This window comes from Meleagris gallopavo, chromosome 19 (assembly GCF_000146605.3).
Source record: "Meleagris gallopavo isolate NT-WF06-2002-E0010 breed Aviagen turkey brand Nicholas breeding stock chromosome 19, Turkey_5.1, whole genome shotgun sequence".
Taxonomy (NCBI): domain Eukaryota; kingdom Metazoa; phylum Chordata; class Aves; order Galliformes; family Phasianidae; genus Meleagris; species Meleagris gallopavo.
In genome coordinates, this window is record NC_015029.2 from 1,646,425 (window position 1) to 1,662,008 (window position 15,584).

At 52.5% G+C, this 15,584-nt stretch overlaps 2 protein-coding genes across 2 annotated transcripts in view; one reads left to right on the forward strand and one right to left on the reverse strand.

Annotated features, from left to right (window-relative positions):
- TPRN (taperin) overlaps positions 1 to 13,817 on the forward strand; it is a 16,942-nt gene extending 3,125 nt beyond the window's left edge. Inside the window, exons 2-5 of the mRNA XM_019621296.2 lie at positions 6 to 792; positions 9,911 to 10,100; positions 10,527 to 10,654; positions 11,012 to 13,817. Coding sequence (XP_019476841.2) covers positions 6 to 792; positions 9,911 to 10,100; positions 10,527 to 10,654; positions 11,012 to 11,074 — 1,168 coding nt within the window. The 3' untranslated portion in view covers positions 11,075 to 13,817. The remainder of the gene's footprint in view (positions 1 to 5; positions 793 to 9,910; positions 10,101 to 10,526; positions 10,655 to 11,011) is intronic.
- Positions 12,684 to 15,570, reverse strand: SSNA1 (SS nuclear autoantigen 1). The gene is made up of 3 exons (XM_010720761.3): positions 15,466 to 15,570; positions 15,192 to 15,391; positions 12,684 to 12,894 (listed from the first exon to the last, which is right to left on the reverse strand). Exons 1-3 carry the CDS (start codon positions 15,515 to 15,517, stop codon positions 12,778 to 12,780), a joined length of 369 nt encoding a protein of 122 aa, XP_010719063.1. The 5' UTR covers positions 15,518 to 15,570; the 3' UTR covers positions 12,684 to 12,777.
- Between the last annotated feature and the right edge of the window lie 14 nt (positions 15,571 to 15,584).

Here is a 15,584-nt window from a genome sequence, read left to right on the forward strand (position 1 = left end):
CCCAGTGCCAGTCTGGCCCCCGGTGCCACCCAGCCTCTCTCTGCATCCGCCCCTCGGGCCGGGGGCTCCTTCGAGATCCACCCGGCCCCCAAGCCCGACCTGGCTGCCATCCCTGCTCACGATCTGCAGGCGCAGGCCTTGGCCAAGCTGCGCCTGAATTCACGCAACTCCTTCCTCTTCGTGCCCCGCCGGGAGGGTGGCACAGCTCTGCCTGCTGCCCAGAGCAACAGAACGGGACCATCACCACCACCATCCCCGCAGCAGAAAGTGCAGAAGGAGCCCCCACGGGTTTCCGCTCCGGAGCAGGAAGAGCCGATCGCTTCCCCGCCGGCGCCTCTGGATCCGTTGGTACCTGTGACTTACATCGATGACATCGTGGAGCCGGACAGCGGGGAGCTCTCCCCGAGGGCTGTGAGGACAGAGAACTTGGATCAGCCCAGAGGAACCGGCCCTGAGCTGGAGATGGAGATTTCCTCTGTGCCCCTCTACAGACCGCACTCCCCTGGGCTCCACCAGAGGGGAGGTAACACCTTCACCGTGGTGCCCAAAAGGAAGCCCGGTGCCTCGGGGCCGCAGGGTCTTACTGAGGCTGGTGGGAGGCCTCAGCGGGAGGAAGAGGAGGAGGATGAGGAAAGCAAAGGAAGAAGCAAAACTGTAGAGAACGCTGATGGGCCCCAGGTGGGGACGTCCCATAAAAAGCGCTACCCCACGGTGAACGAGATCGAAGTGATCGGCGGGTATCTGTCCCTGGAGAGGTCCTGCATGAGCAAGACGGGCTCCCGCCGCAAGAAGGTAATGGCCTGGGGCACTGCTCTGAGCAGGGAGGCCCAAAGGAGCTCCTCACTACCCTTGGCGTGGCTTCTTGCATATCCTGTGCTGGTATCACGGTCAGCTGTGGGAGCTGCTGGGCAGGGAGGTGGGCAGCTTGGGGTGGGATGTGTTCCGAGGTAACCGCAGGGCCTCTCTTGCAGTCTCTTCTTGGAGATACAGTGACAGAAAGTGAACTGATTGGGGGATGTAGAAGGTGGAGGAGAGCCGTGCGGGTGGAATGGCTGTGGCTGTCCCTCAGCCCTCGCTGTGCTGTGTGCACTGAGCTCCCCAGGATCGCTGGCGTTGCAGAGCGCAGTGCCACGCTGGTGCCTTCCTTGGATTAGGGACCTATTGATAGAGGCTCAGGAATTAGGTCTCTATTAGGCAGAAAGAGATGAGCACCAACTTAACTCCTCCTGATGGGATTATGCCACCTGTCTGCTCTGTGGGACAGCAGCTGCCGCACGGCTCTCAGAGATGCAGTGTTCACCCTGAGTTTCCTAAACTGAGAGTTCACACAGCTTCACAGAACGCATTGGGATGTGATGGAGGCACAGCGTGCTGGCAGAGCTGACGTGCTGAGATGTAGGCGTGAATTGTTCTGCTTGCCGTAGTGACAGGTAGCACAGGCACTGTGTCACTACAGACCCTGATTTCTGGGTTTGTGACATGTCTTTCCATAGCAGGCAGAGCTGTTTGACATTCCGTTACCTGAATTCCACCGAGGGTTTGATGGACTGAATCCACACAGGTGCCTGAGGCACTGAGCATCACAATGCGAGGGAATCCTCTGAATGGGATTCATCTCATTTGGGAGAGAGGCGGCGAGTGCTGCTCCTCTTGGCTTAATGTTCTTAAGTTCCTTCATAGGAGCTATCAGCATGTATTAATTAAGGCAGGTGGCAGTTCTGAAGCATGAGAGCTGTGCAGCAGAACAGGCAAATCTGCTCAGGTGTTGCCATCCTTTAAGCAGTACAAAAAGGAAGAAGAGAGATGAGGACAGAGCTAGTGCAGCATGTTGTTGGAGGTGGGCAAACACTGCAGAAGGACACAGAGGAGCCCTGGCACCTCCATCCCTGGGGCTGTTTGAATGCATGCTCTGATCTGTTTGGACCTGCTCCAAGCAGGACTTTGGGAGAGAGACATCCAGAGCTCTTTCCCAGCCTGAGGTACTGTGTGTGGCTCTTTGGCAGCTGTTGTGTCTGCCGAATGTTGGGTTCGTGTGATGTTGGAGCCATGGTAGTGGCTGTCCCCTCGGCAGGCGTCTGGGAGATGAAGGGCAGTGATGCTGCAGGGTTTGTGTACATCAGTAATGGGTTTGCTAAGGGTTGTGGGGGTGTTCTTGTGGGAGCTTGCAGAGATCTCGCTTCTGAGAGAGAGGTTAAAGGCAAAGGAGTAATGAACTGCCACGGTGCAGAGGCTGAAATAAATGCAAAAACCCTTTAGGAAAGGAGCCCCAGCCTTTGGAGAGCCTTGAGTTCCTGGGTGAGATGTGGCCTTGCCATGGCTGCACGTGGGTTTCGTGCCCGCTCCTTTCCCTGCACAGAGCACAGTGCGACTCTGTAGCCAGGATCTGGGGGATGCTGTGGCAAATGGAAAGAGTTCTGTTTACTCTTAACCTAGAGGATGTTTGTGGCTTTTACTCTGGATAATGAGGCTGAGTGTTGATGCCTGAAAAGGAAGGAGCTTGCATGAGAACGCATTCCTTGGTCTCTTCCCAAGAGATCGCTGTGTGTTGTCAAGGCAACTGGCCAAAAACATGAGTTCTCTTTTGTAGATATGTTGGGCTTTTCAGAAACTTGGTTTTGGTCTGAGCTGGGCAGGAGCAAACATTTCTGTGTGCTCGCATTGGGCTGCTGAGCCACCCATCCCTGCAGGCTGGCTCCAGCCCTGCCCATCCCCGTGGCTCTGGGTGCCAAGCCCTGCTTGTGGCCTCACTGTGGCCCCGGGCCTCTGGCTGCTGCTACTGCTCAGGGCCCTTTGGAAATCAGCTTTATTGCTCCTTTCAGATGCCTCAAGTGTGCAAAGTGACTGTTTGTTTTGGGGCTGGGGCTGTCTACTCCAGCTGTACAGTGAGTTGGTGGTGGGAGGAGAAGTACGAGGGGGATGGAACAGCTGTCCCAGCTCTTTAGTTAGAGGCAGCTTGAGCTGCTGAGGTGGGACAGGCGTTCACTGAGCTGTGATGGTGAACGTGGGGTTGTGTGGGACCAGGGGGAGTAGAGACCTCACTGTGCTCTCAGTGGGGAGTGGGCTGCCTGTATGGGCAGGAGGCTGAGTGCTCGTCCTCCTGCAGGTCTGTCCAGGGCCATGAGGATCTGTCCCTCTGCTCTGTGGCCGTTCCGAGAGACCTCTCCATGTGGCTCTGGGCAGCCTGGTCTGGTGGTTGGTGACCCTGCGCATAGCAGGGGGGTTGAAACTAGATGATCATTGTGGTTCTTTTCAACCCAGGACATTCTTTGATTCTATGGTACCGCCAGCAGTGCAGGTGCAGCAGTGCAGTGGCTGCGGAAGAGTCTGGCTGAGCTGTCAGCTCAGGCAGTGAGGACAGGATACGTGCACAGGGATGGGAGGAGACCTACTGACCCTTGTTCTAAACGAGGCACCGGGGAGAGGATGCAGAGCGTAGCTGTGACCTCTGTTCAGTGCTCATCTTCATCCTCCCTTATGACAGCGGAAGTGAGGAGACGTCAGTCTGCCAGCAGCTCCAGGTGGAAGGGAAGGCCTTGCTGCAGGGCGTGGATCTTTTGTATCTCTGAGGATAAAATTTGGCTTGGGTGAGTTGACAGGAAGTGATCCTTGGTTACGTGCCAAAATAACCTACCTGGGGTTGTCAGCGTGGTAGGAATCTGAGTTTCTGTGCAGTGTGGCTGGCATGTTGGAGTGAGTGCTGGAGAAGGACTGCCGGCTGCTGGGCCTGGTGGGGAGCCCAGGAGTCTGTCTGGCTTCAGGCTTTGTGCTTTGAGCACGATGGAGTTTGGGCTTGCCCCTGAAGTCCTGCATGCACAGAAGGTGCTTGGGCTGTGCTCATCCCTTATGTCTCATCAAGTTCATCTCCAGACCCAGTTTTTTCTCTTCTGGGGACCCTGCAGGAAAGGTGACCTCTAAGCCAGGCACCTGAGTCCTGTGGTTTCAGGGCATGAGAGCCAGCAGGCACCATGTTATTGCTGGAAGGTGAGCAGCAGCTTTGTGCAAACAGGGCTTACAAGAGCTAGATGAGTGGAATCCACACAATTGGAACCAAACGCTTCCCTGCTTCTCCGCAAAATTGCCTACAAAGACTGTAGTTTAGCCAAATTTTTAATGTTTTGAGCAGCTTAAAGCTTGAATGTGGCATGCAATGCCCACGTGAATGTCTGTTGGACAGTTACTGCAGACATCCCTCAGCCTTTCAGCATGGGCAGTGTTGGGCAGCAGTTCTGTTGGTCTGACCTGCTGAGCTCCTCGCTCCGTAGCTTTCCATCTGCTCACTTCTGGAGCTGGTTGGTGAGAACCAGGATGCTGGCAGGGGTGAACACCTCCAGCTGTTGCCCAGAGCTGTTTGCGGCAAGCCTGTGCCGTGTGGGATTGAATTGGTGGCAGCTGCTGGCAGTGCTGTTTGCAAGGTATGGCACAAACAGGTTTGCCTGATAGTGAAAGCAGGAATTTGTCTGCAGAAACTTGATGAAGATTCCTTTCCCTCTCTATTTTGGAAGACTCAAGTCAAAGATTGGTTTTATTGACCTTTCTGAGAGCCTGTGCCTTGCCATTTTCTGTGTCTCGCGCCCGCGCTGTGCTGGTGGCACTGCATTTGCCATCTTTAAGGAGGGGCTGTTGGATGTATCTGACTGGAACACGTTGAATTTTTGGTAGGTGAGGTCAGCAGCGGTGAGTTCTGCTCAGAAAGTTTCTACATGTCTGAGCTCAGCCTGGGGCCCTCCCCAGCAGAGTTGGTCTCCAGCAGCTCTGGGTGCGAGCAGGACCACCCCTTTCTAACTGCTGCTTTGGGGCTGTGCAGCGGATGGCTGAAGGCTGCAGACAGCAGTGCTTAGAGCCTAAAGCTCCCGGCAGGCTGGACCTGAGCGCATTGATGTGTTTGTTGTTTTTCTGTTTACTTGCTGCCTGCCAGCGCCTCCAAACGTTGCTTCTGTCGTACCAGCCCAGTACCAGTGGAGCAGATGAGTCATGTTCATCTCCTCAGCAGTGGGAGGGCTGTTGCAATCCGGGGTTCCCCACGGCCTCACCCTGTGCTGTGCTGCTCCTGCGGTCCTGCGCTTCACTTCCACCCATCGCGTGTGTGTAAATGAGACAGAAGAACTACAGTTGAAGCTCTTAAGCGAGTCAGAAGCTGGTGGGATGTGCCCAGGGCTCAGTCCAGCCCCACAGTGTGAGAGATTTGGAGTGCTGTGTGCTCCGGATGGCTGTGCAGGAAGTCACACTGAAGGCTCTGTCATGCCGAGAAACTCTGTAAGCATCCTGGGAAGATCCGGCGCTGGTAGCGAAGGCGCCGGGCCCTGGCACTGATTGCACCGTGGTTTTGCCTGCTCTCTTTGTGCATTCAGCTGCATCCCATGCAGGGAGAGTTGTCTGACCCTTACAGGCTGAGTGATGCACGGATTCCTTGTTGAGCCGTGGAAGGCTGTGGCTCTGCATGCAGATGTGCAGAGGGACGAAGGGCTCCTGTGGGAATCGCTGCTTTGTGCCGCACCGCTTGTGGCCAGCTGGGCACTGGGACCTCTCCTTGGCTGACGTGTGAAAGGAAGAGTTAAAACAAGAGCTGTGTGCCCTGCGATGCTCTGGGGATGTCCCTGCCCTGTTCTTTCTCAGCAGGAATTTGAAACTTCCCCATGTCTTGTGTGAGGAGTTTAATATTTCGAATCTCCATGCATTGCTCCTGTCTACCATGTGCTTCGGCATATTGATTACACAGGGCTGCCTTTGTGGGTTGCCTTGTAAATGGAGACTTTCTTGTTTTGCCTGGTGGTTGGGAGCTGGGATGCGGTCCTGGAGGTGATCTCCCCTCTGCCAGCAGCACAGTGCTGCCCTGATGTGCTTTGCTGTAAACCCTTAGTGTTTCTGGCTCCATTCAGTAACTAACTCAGTTCTGCAGTTGATCATTGAGTAAAACCGAGTGTTGCTATTGGAAAACACATCTCAGAAAAGCATGATCGAGTGAACCGAAGGTGGAACAGCTGTGCAGAGTGACAGAAAAATACCATGTGCCATTTCTGAGCAAAGCTGGGGGGCTGCAGCCAGAGCAGTATGGGGTTAATCTGATAGAGGATCCATGTCTTGTCTGCTCCATCCCTAGGGAATTCCAAGGAAAAACCCTTCCTTCTTGTTCCAAGGAAAGGCTTTAGATGTACGGATGCTTCTTCATCATTATTCACCAGTTGGGCTGGCACATGGTTGTGCTTCAGGACCAGTATAGGCATGTTGATAAGCTCATTGCTAACTCCTCTGGAATGGGTGACCTTCCCAAAGAGCCTTTATCTCTGAGTTTCAGAGAGGAAACTTGCATGAGATTGTATAGATCACTGACTGCAGGGCTGGGTGACAAACTGCAGTTCCTTTGGAAGTGTGCAGCTTTGGAATGCCACCGCCTGCTAAGCTTGTGAGCACGGTCAGGCTGAGTTATGTGGACTCTTGTCTCCTTTAAAATGCATGCTTCTGCCCTCTGTGCCTTTTATTTGTCCATCGTATCCCATGGCAGCATCAAGCTTGGAGGCTATTCTGCATTACAGCTGCCCAACATGCCCAGGGTTTGGTGCTTGCTCATCTGCCCCTGCTATCCCTGTGGGTCTCCAAGGGATGCTGTGCAGCAGCAGGCTTCCCAGGGCCCTCAGCTGGCTGTGCTGCAGGTCTCTGATGTGATGTCTTAGAGTGTTGGCTCATGTCTTTGTGTCATTCACCAAATCTCTTTGACTACCACTTAGTGAAAAAGAAGTAGCAAAGCTCAGTGTAAGACTGTATGGAAGCACGGGTTGATTTTCTTTCAGAACACTGATTTAATCATGCTTGATTGAGGTTTCAGTCCAGTTCTGCTCAACTGTCTGTGCTCCCTGCAGGTATCAGCCCAAACTCTCTCCCTGCTGCTGAGAAAGGAGGAGGCATTTGGCTGACCAGGCGTGAAAAGCTGCTGAAGCAGCTGCTCGAAATCACACCCAGCAGTGTGCTGGCAGCCCACGCGTGCCCTGGGGATGTAGGAGACAGCGCAGCCCCTCATTTCGTCATTTCAGGATTACATTGCTCGGGGAGGAGAACGGTTAGAGGGAATTAGTACCTGAGGGGAGCAGCTCTGCTGTTGCTTTGGCTCTGCCATGCCTCCCAAACATGGTGCTAATGTGTGGAGGAAAGCCACAACGTGGAGATTGGTCTGCATCCTCAGCTCTGGTTTGCTCTGATATCCATGTGCTGGGAGCTGCCATCAGTGCTGTGCTCTGTCCTTCACTGCAGAGACTTTCAGGCTTCTCACCCTGACTTTGGGAGGTGAAGCATCTGCCAGCCTTCCTTGTTGGTGTGGCAGGTGGCTGCGAATTGGTGATATTATTTCTTGTCTGTGTACGTGGTGGGTGCAGATTGGTCCTGACAGCATCTCTCAAAACAAAACAGACTTCTCTTTTTGCTTTTTGTGTTCCTAAGCCGTGTACAACTACCAGCGTTAGGCTTGCTGGGCAGTGTTTACCCTGGCTTCTCTTTCCTGAGTAGTGTATTACTCATTACTGCTCAAATCCTAGCAAATAAATAAATGATTTTTGCTATGGCAACAAGAAGCCAGTTTCTCAACAGCACAGTGTTCCCCCCAAAACAGCTTTATTTTTCCCAGCTCATTGCTGGGGGTGTTCCTGTGTAGGTGCACGGCTGGGGTTGGACTCTGGTTATGTGACACAGCTCTGCATAAAGCATTCCACTGAGCAAATACTGCTAAATCCCTGCAAACACTCCCGGCTGTAGGCTGCAGTTTTCCTCCCTTGAACAAGACTGGCTCTTGGGACGTGTTTTTCTCCTAAAGAAATAACCCCAGCACCTTTGTGTTCCTGCAAAACCAGGGCTGCAGGAACAGCTGCTTCCCAATCTCACAATAAGCAGCTCCTCTGCTGTTTGCTTTGCCAGGGTGCGTCCTTGAGAGCTCTGTGACAGCAGGGCTTCCGTGGTGTGTAGGGGTGGTGTGTAGGGGTGGGGTATCCACGTGGACTGGCTGCTGTGGTGTGGGGCTGGCACTGCTGCAGGTGAATAGCTTAAGCACTGCCTCTTAGAGCATGGCAGGGACCTGGCACTGGCTGTGGGCAAATGGGAGCTGCTTGGATTCAGGCCCTCTGTCTCTGGGTGCTGCTTGTGCTGCTCCTGCTGGGGCTCTGCTGCAGGGTGGGGCTGCTTTCTGCCCTCGCCCCATTCACAGCTTTAGTCCCGATGGGCCTCAAAGTTATATTTCTTACAGCATTCCTTCTGTTAGCAGAAAATGAGGAAAACAGCTCGGTCTCCCAAGCTCAGATGGCTCAGCAGCTCCATCCCACAGCCCCCAGCCTGGCAGCGCCGCTTGGCCTCACACAGAGACACATTGTGAGCCATCGCTGCTGCCTCGGGCCAGGGAGCATGTAGGTCAGCAGCAGGGCAAAGCTTGGGGAGCAGCACTCGGGTGCTCCAGCACAGGGACATCTCACTGCAGCCCCCATCTCTGCAATGGGATCACCCCCGTGCTGCTGGAAGGCTGCTTAGGGCCACGTGTTGCTCCTCAGCCCGGGGTGTGTTTTGTATGTGAAGGAAAGCGTGGCACATGGGGCAGATGTACTGCATCTCCTTCCTAGTGCTGACTGCACAGGATGAGGAGAGACCTACAGAATTAAGCAGGACGGATCCTGCCCCTTAATTCTGTTCGTAACCCTATTAGCTGAGTTTTAAATGCAGTTAGGAGTAAGGGGATCAAAACACCCTTTTAGGCAGCTGGTCCTGAACCCTGATCCGCATTGGCTGGATGCTCCCCTATTTCTGGCTTAAACGTATTCCTGGCAGGCTTATCCTCCTTTTTTGTCTGTGTTGTGTGCTGGCATCAGCAGTTCTTCTCTGCTCCTTGGTGTTTATTTTCTTGGTGTACTTACAAGGAGCTTCAACACTTTTCCTCAACCTGTTCTTGTTAGTGTCAGCAGGCTGAATTTCAGCTCCACCTGCCCAAGAAAGGTGAATTGATTGTAACCAGATCTTCAAAGCTGTTGGTAATGATTAGGACAGCTGTGAACCTGGAAGACTACATCTGGAGTTACTGTGTCTGAGTTTGGCCTTTCTGCTCTGGGAAATTTGTGCCTTCTGCTTTTATTCACATGTGATGAAGTTTTCACCGTTGCTGAAGTTGTAAGGAGGCTCTTAGATCAAGGGTTGGTCTAAAAACATCCACCCATGTGTAGGGTCCTTGCTGTCTGACTTTCTAAACAACCCATACAGTTCTGTTGTTTCCCTTGACCGTGTTGCAAGTTGGAGTCATCTTCATTTCTCAGCCTCTCAGTTACCATGCGAAGGTCGTTAGTGAGAGTGCTTAATAAAACTGGTTTTGAAACAGAACCTTAAGGAGCTCCCACTTACCTGGCATTTCTGCTCTTTGATATGACCTGTTACCACCTTTCCCTCAGCTGCTTCTATCTTCTGATTTCTGATATTAATCTGTTCTTTGCCTAGTGAATAGTTTCTTACCACAATGTCCTCTCCAAAATGTGGTCCTGACCACTGGTGCTTCTAGCGTGCAGGAACTCAAAGGAGTTGGCAGGTGGTAAGAGATGCCACCTTTTCAACATGAGGATGTTTTCCTTTCCTCCTTGGCAGCCCCACTTCCTCCTAGGGATGTGCAGCAGAGCCCTGGCTGCTGGCATTGCAGTGTGAGGTGGTGCCAAGAAGCCAAAGTACTCTGCACCTCTGGGGCTCCTGACTCTGTCCCGTCTGTGTGGCTGTCTGCCTCTGTGCTTCCTCTCAGCACGGCGAGAGATTCAGCAGGGCATGTGGGGAAAGGCATGGAAGGACACAGTGCCTTCCTTACAGGATGGTGGAGCTTTGGGGTGGAGGTGCTCTGCCAGTGCAAACATTGGGAGCGATGGTTTCTCATGCTGCTTTCTTACAATTCTCCTTTGCTGTTGTCTAGATGAAGATCTCTTTCAACGAGACGAGTTTGCAGACCATGTTTGAGTATCCATCCGAGAACTCACTGGCGGAAGAGGAGGAGGAGGAGGAGGAAGAGGAAGGACACACTTCTGAAACAGAGGAGGACAAATCTCACACCTTTCACATTCCACGCCCGAACAGCACTTTGCATCCCAATGCAGCTAACGCAGGTGGGTGAGGCACAGCTACTGCAGGGTTACTGGTGGTGTCTGTCCTTGACTGTGTTGCCTACAGCCGTTATGTGCCCCAGGCAGCTGGAAATGTTAGCAGAGGTGATATGACAGCAGAACTGGTTTGAGTGGGGAGATCAGGGAATTCCCAGACCTCTCTTGCATGAGATGCAGTGAGCCTTAAAAATGTAAAACTTAAAAATACCCGTTATGCTGAGAGGGTTGGTGCTGCTGCAGTGTCTGCTAGCAGCTCTGGGCAGGGGAACTGACAGCCACTGAGAGCATGGCACAGGCTTGTAACTGCAGCAGGAACAGGTTCCTTGTCTGACCTGCAAATGGGCAGCTTCCATCCTGTTCCTGCCAGAATCGTGACCCCTCTTCCTTTTGGGGTGGTGTGAGGCATTCACGTCAGCTTTGTCCTTGCAGCAGATCTATCCAGCTACACCCCAAAGCACTCAGTGAAGTTCAGCGAGTGGCAAGAGCAGAAGTATGAGGAGATGCCTGCTAAGGGACCCCTCTTGAAGGAAGCTGATTCCCATGGGAACCAAGTTATGGTGAGGCGAGGCTTCAGAGTGGTTTCTGGCTTTGTTCTGGGGTGCTCATCCGGGCAGTGGGTGGGACAGGATCTGCCTTCTCCAGAGCACGTCCGAGAGCTGTGGCACACCTCCCTGGGCAATGGGAAGAGATTAATGCAAGCTCCCACTGCCACCAGCTGCCCTACCTCCTGTGTGTGTGTAAGGCAGTCATAAGGCAGCTGGCACGCTTTGTGCTGCAGGGCACTTCTGGAGGGGAATTAATGTACTCGTCAGCCCAAGGCAAGGTGCCACCACAGCCCTCACCACCCAGAGGCACGGGTCCTCGTTTGCTTTCAATTTGGTGACGATTCCATTTCAACTGTGCTTTCTCCACAGCTCACCCCAGCTGAGAAGGGCGGACTCTCTGACTTCAGCAGTGAGCCTGCTCTGTACTTCTGATTGCTCCATCTGTGAGCCTGCAGCAGCAGCTGCTGGGCAGAGCCTGGCAGTGCACCATGGAAACCAACGCCTGGGTCCCTCCTCCCTCATCGCAATCTTCGCAGCATCCTGATGCCAAGGGTGGACTAAATGCCATTGGGCGTCTTTGGAGAATATTTGCACTGGGTTCTGGGACCTAAACGACTGTTTTTTTAATGCGTATGGTTTATTCTCCTTGTGGCCTTGCATATTCCTTGTTCAAGATCAGCTGTCGATTAGACAGTTATCTTAAAGCAATGCGTAACCCCAGGATGGATGTAGATTCTCTCAGTGCTTATGACTGTGCATCCAAGTGCTGAATGAGGCCTGGACAGCATTTCTAACACTTCTCTCATGAGAGGCCCCAGTGAAGAAAGCTGTGGGCAGGTGGCTGGACTCACAGAGTTGGTTCTGACAGCCAGGTTACAGCGGCTGGAAGAACTGCTAGAGGTTCATGGGTTGTTCTCAATGTGTTTTTGGGTCTAGTTTCACCAAACTGCCGTGGAATTTATGTGCCAGTTAAGCTCTTGTGAAGGAAACTGAATGCACTGTGTAGGTGACGGGGAGGGGAATAAATGCCTTCAGCATTAGGTGTCACTTTTGCACTGACAGCAGGAAGCACCCAGTCCAGCTTGAGCCTTGTGAAGGCTCCCAAACATTGGCCATAGCTTTGATCTCTCTGTAACTGCCTCTGCTCTCCAGTCTCTACTGCTAATTGTGCTTGTTTGCCAGTTTTTCTTGTTTTGTTTTGGTATCTAATGGGGCCAGGCCCAGGATTTGTCTTAGGTGCTGGGGAGACTTGCTTCTTGCCTTGCTCACTCTACTTCTCTATGCAAAGCACAGGAGGACCATGTCACTCCTTCCTTCTGCAGAACTTGAACAAGGAATATGATTTTTTTTTTCTAGTATTTTTATAGTTCTGTTGTAATTGTTTGATGCAGCCAATATGCAAAGGAATCCGCTAGACTCTTCCATTTAAATTTTCTACAACTGTACACTCAGGGTCAAAATTACACTCTGGAAAAGACTGAACACTGCTGCTAATGTGATTTGTATTTCTGGGATTAAAAGAGATGCAGTGGGAATAGACACAGCCTCTTTGGGCTTTATGAAGTGGGCGGTGCCCCCACGCGTGGCTCTATCTGAAGGACCAGGCTGCCATCTTTTGGTGATGTCTGGGTTTTGTTGGTTTGTGTATATATATATATAGACAATGTCTAGCCGAGCTGACACTGATCTATGATCTGAAAACGTTCTTTGTACTTTCTTACATCTTGTACTGTGGAAAGCTCGGGCCGTGAGCTTACGGCAGCCCCAGCTCCTGAGCTGCAGAGTACCAAATGTGTAAGTGGTGAACCCAGAGCTGCCCGTCCTGGCTTCGTTCTGCTGTGGGTCAGTAAGGGATGCTGAATGATATCCTGCAGGCTGCTCTGCTGCCTTCAGCCAACTGAAGTGCTGCTGTGGGTGCTGATCCCAGTGAAGGAGCTTTGTGCCCACACCTTCCCTAGCTGGGACAGGCCCGTGGTGCTCTGGTGGGAAGGGGTGACATTCAGCAGTTCTCTGATACCAAAATGCTTCTGAAAGGAAAATATACACCTGCAACACACTTTTATTAACGGTGGCATCCTTATACCAGAACAGCAGCTGCCCCCGACCAAGGGGCCTGGCCAGGCTGAAGAACAGCTTTAGGAATGCTTTTGTCCACGTGTTTGTTTTGAGGTGCTTGCAGACTCACTGGCTTTGCTAGCATTCTCAATTTCTCCCTTCAGGGCATCTAGCAATGTCTGAGAACTCTCCAGAATCTGAGAAAGAAGGAAATAAAAACAGCTTATATATTTTTTTTGTATCAACTAAACAGTTCTCTCTGAGTTCAGCTGATGTACCTTGCAGCAGGAGGGATCCTCCACCCCTGTGAGCAATACAACACTGAGAATTTAGGCGTTCTGTCTCATTGCAGGGGTGGCTGGGCAGGAATTTCTCTTGTTACACCCATATTCTGAATTTAAAAAACCTTAAGCCATTTATCTGTCTTGAACACAAAGCAGAGACTTTCCTGCAGCAGGTTGTGGATTGAAGTTTACTTTCTACTTGGGCTTTTTGAAGCAGTATTAAAATTGCAGGCAGCAGACCCAATGTTTTCCACTACTAAACCTGCACGCTTCAGGTTTCTTACTTTGAGAGGTAACCCCATAATGACCTTAAATGAGATAAATCTTGCTCCTTTAATTCATTTTCTTCTGTTTTTAGCACGTATTTTATATAATCTAACACTCCCACCTGTTGTGCCCTAGGAGACCAGGTAACACCAGGCTTAGATCTCGCTGTGTGTGCAGCTCACCTCTTTACAGTGGACAACTGTAACAGCATGTGGCTGCTGCAGTCCCAGTGATCATCTGTACTCATTCCTGTGGCCTTACAGGAGTGTGAAATTGTCAGAGGAGAGGTGAAGAGCCCTGCAGGAGCAGAGGGGCAGGAGGTGTGGGATCTTGCTGCCTTGTCCCCACGGCAGAACGTGGTGTATGGGTTAGGGTGAGTCCTGAGAATCCCATATGCCAGAGAAGGGCAAGGAGCACCATCATACACAGGAGACCTGAATGCACAGGAAAGGGACTCTGTTCCTCCTTTCTGTCTGCAGGATGACTGTGTTTCCTCTCCTCACCCCTCAGCTTTTTACCTGCTGTGACTTTGTCTCCTAATGTCAATAAACACGGATTTGTTTGTAGGATAGGGAGTTGTGGTTTGTATCTCAGGGAAGGTTTCTTTTCGAACCTGTGCTGTTTGTGGTGTAACTTTACAACACTACTTCTAAGCTGTTCCATTCTCACACAAGTTCTCCCCAAACCTTTGGCTTTTGGAGCACTTCCTTACACCACCTTCCCTCCCATACAGCATTCAGAAATGCTCTGCATGTCTTCTGAGGCTCTGTGCTCCCTGAAAAGCTTTGGAAACACCACTTCTGCATCCTGGTGGGTTTGACATCCCCGTGGGTGTCATCACAGCACTGTGAGGAGCTCGGTGGTGAGCAGTGCTCTGCTGGGAGCCCTCATCTATGTGCTGGCTGAGCGAGGCAGCCAGGCTGTGCCCCTTGTGTTCTGTGCTGGGGTGTGTGCTGATGGAAGTCTTGACTCTTCATAGTTATTAGCAGCTAAAGTGGGAGATGCAGACGGTCCACAGGCATCAGGTATTAGCGAGACTGGGGTAAAATAATGGTGGTTGAACCAACTTCTCTTTTAGTGTTGGCTGATGAATGTTCCACTAATGAGTGAATTGGTTACATCCCAACCCCTGCTACTTCTCATGTTTAGCTCTGGGCTGGGTGGGTGGAGAGGATGCCACGCTTACAAAGACACAGGGGAGAAAGGAAAATGTAGGCAACTACCTGGAAAAAAACTTTTATTTCTTAAAGAAGAGCTGACTGGGGCTTGAATTAAGAAGTGAACTCAGCTGTTACCCTGTATGCAGAACGGAGCAGTCACAGAATCATAGAACCATTCGAGTTGGAAGAGATCATTAAAGGCCATCAGGTCCCACTCCCTGCAGTGCACAGGGACACCCAGAGCTCAGCAGTGCTCACAGCCCCAACAGCCTGACCTTGGCTGTCTGCAGGGATGGGGCATCACCACCTCTCTGTGCAACCTGTGCAGTGCCTCACTGCCCTGACTGTAAAAACCTTCTCCCTTATATCCAGTCCAAATCTCCCCTCTTGTAGTTGGAAACCATTTTCCCTTGTGCTATCGCAACAAAACCTGCTAAAGTCTGTCCCCTTCTATAACATAAGACATCACTGCAATCCCATCTTATTCGGAAACATTTTCTAGCTATCCAAAGCTTTTTCATCTAGAGGAGTTTGCTTCTTTGGGCCCTTGGAAGGCCTTGGAAGATATTCCCATCCCCAGTGAGAGGCTGTCAGCGGGGACGAGGCACCACCGCCTTTCTGTGCAACCCTTGCAGCGCCTCCCCGCCCTTACTGCACAAACTTACTGCACAAACTTACTGCACAAACTTACTGCACAAACTTACTGCACAAACTTACTGCACAAACTCCCTAACGCAACTCTCCCGGCCCGTAGCTGGCAGCCCCGATCCCTGCCGGCCGTACCTTGCCGTATGCCGCCTCGCTCTCAGCGATGCTGGCGTCCAGCTGGCGGCGCGCACTCAGATGCCGGGCTGTGCGCTCGGAGCTCCGTGCCAAGCGTTCCGTGAGCGCCGCGATGCGGCTCTGCAACCGTCCGCGCTCCGCCTCCTCCTCCCGGATCCGCTCGCTCAGCTCATCCCGCCGGGCGCGGAGCTCCGCCAGCGCTGCTCGGGACGACCGTCCGTGTGATCGCCGAGCTCACGCAACCCCCGTCCCCCCTCCGGCCCCGCTCACCCACCCTCCAGCAGCTCGGCGTTGTATCCTTGCACCGCTTCCCGCTCTCCGCTCATCGCGCGGCCCCAACGGCGGCGCGGCGCTCCGCCCCTTCCTGCGGGACATGGAGGCGGCGGGCGCGGG

Excerpts from the sequence above, each read along its gene's own strand:
- SSNA1 (XM_010720761.3), bottom strand. The coding sequence starts at position 15,517 with ATGAGCGGAGAGCGGGAAGCGGTGCAAGGATACAACGCCGAGCTGCTG. Across the intron at positions 15,392-15,465 it reads CAACGCCGAGCTGCTGGAGG|CGCTGGCGGAGCTCCGCGCC; the intron begins GTGGGTGAGCGG and ends CGTCCCGAGCAG. Across the intron at positions 12,895-15,191 it reads GCGAGGCGGCATACGGCAAG|ATTCTGGAGAGTTCTCAGAC; the intron begins GTACGGCCGGCA and ends CTTCTTTCTCAG.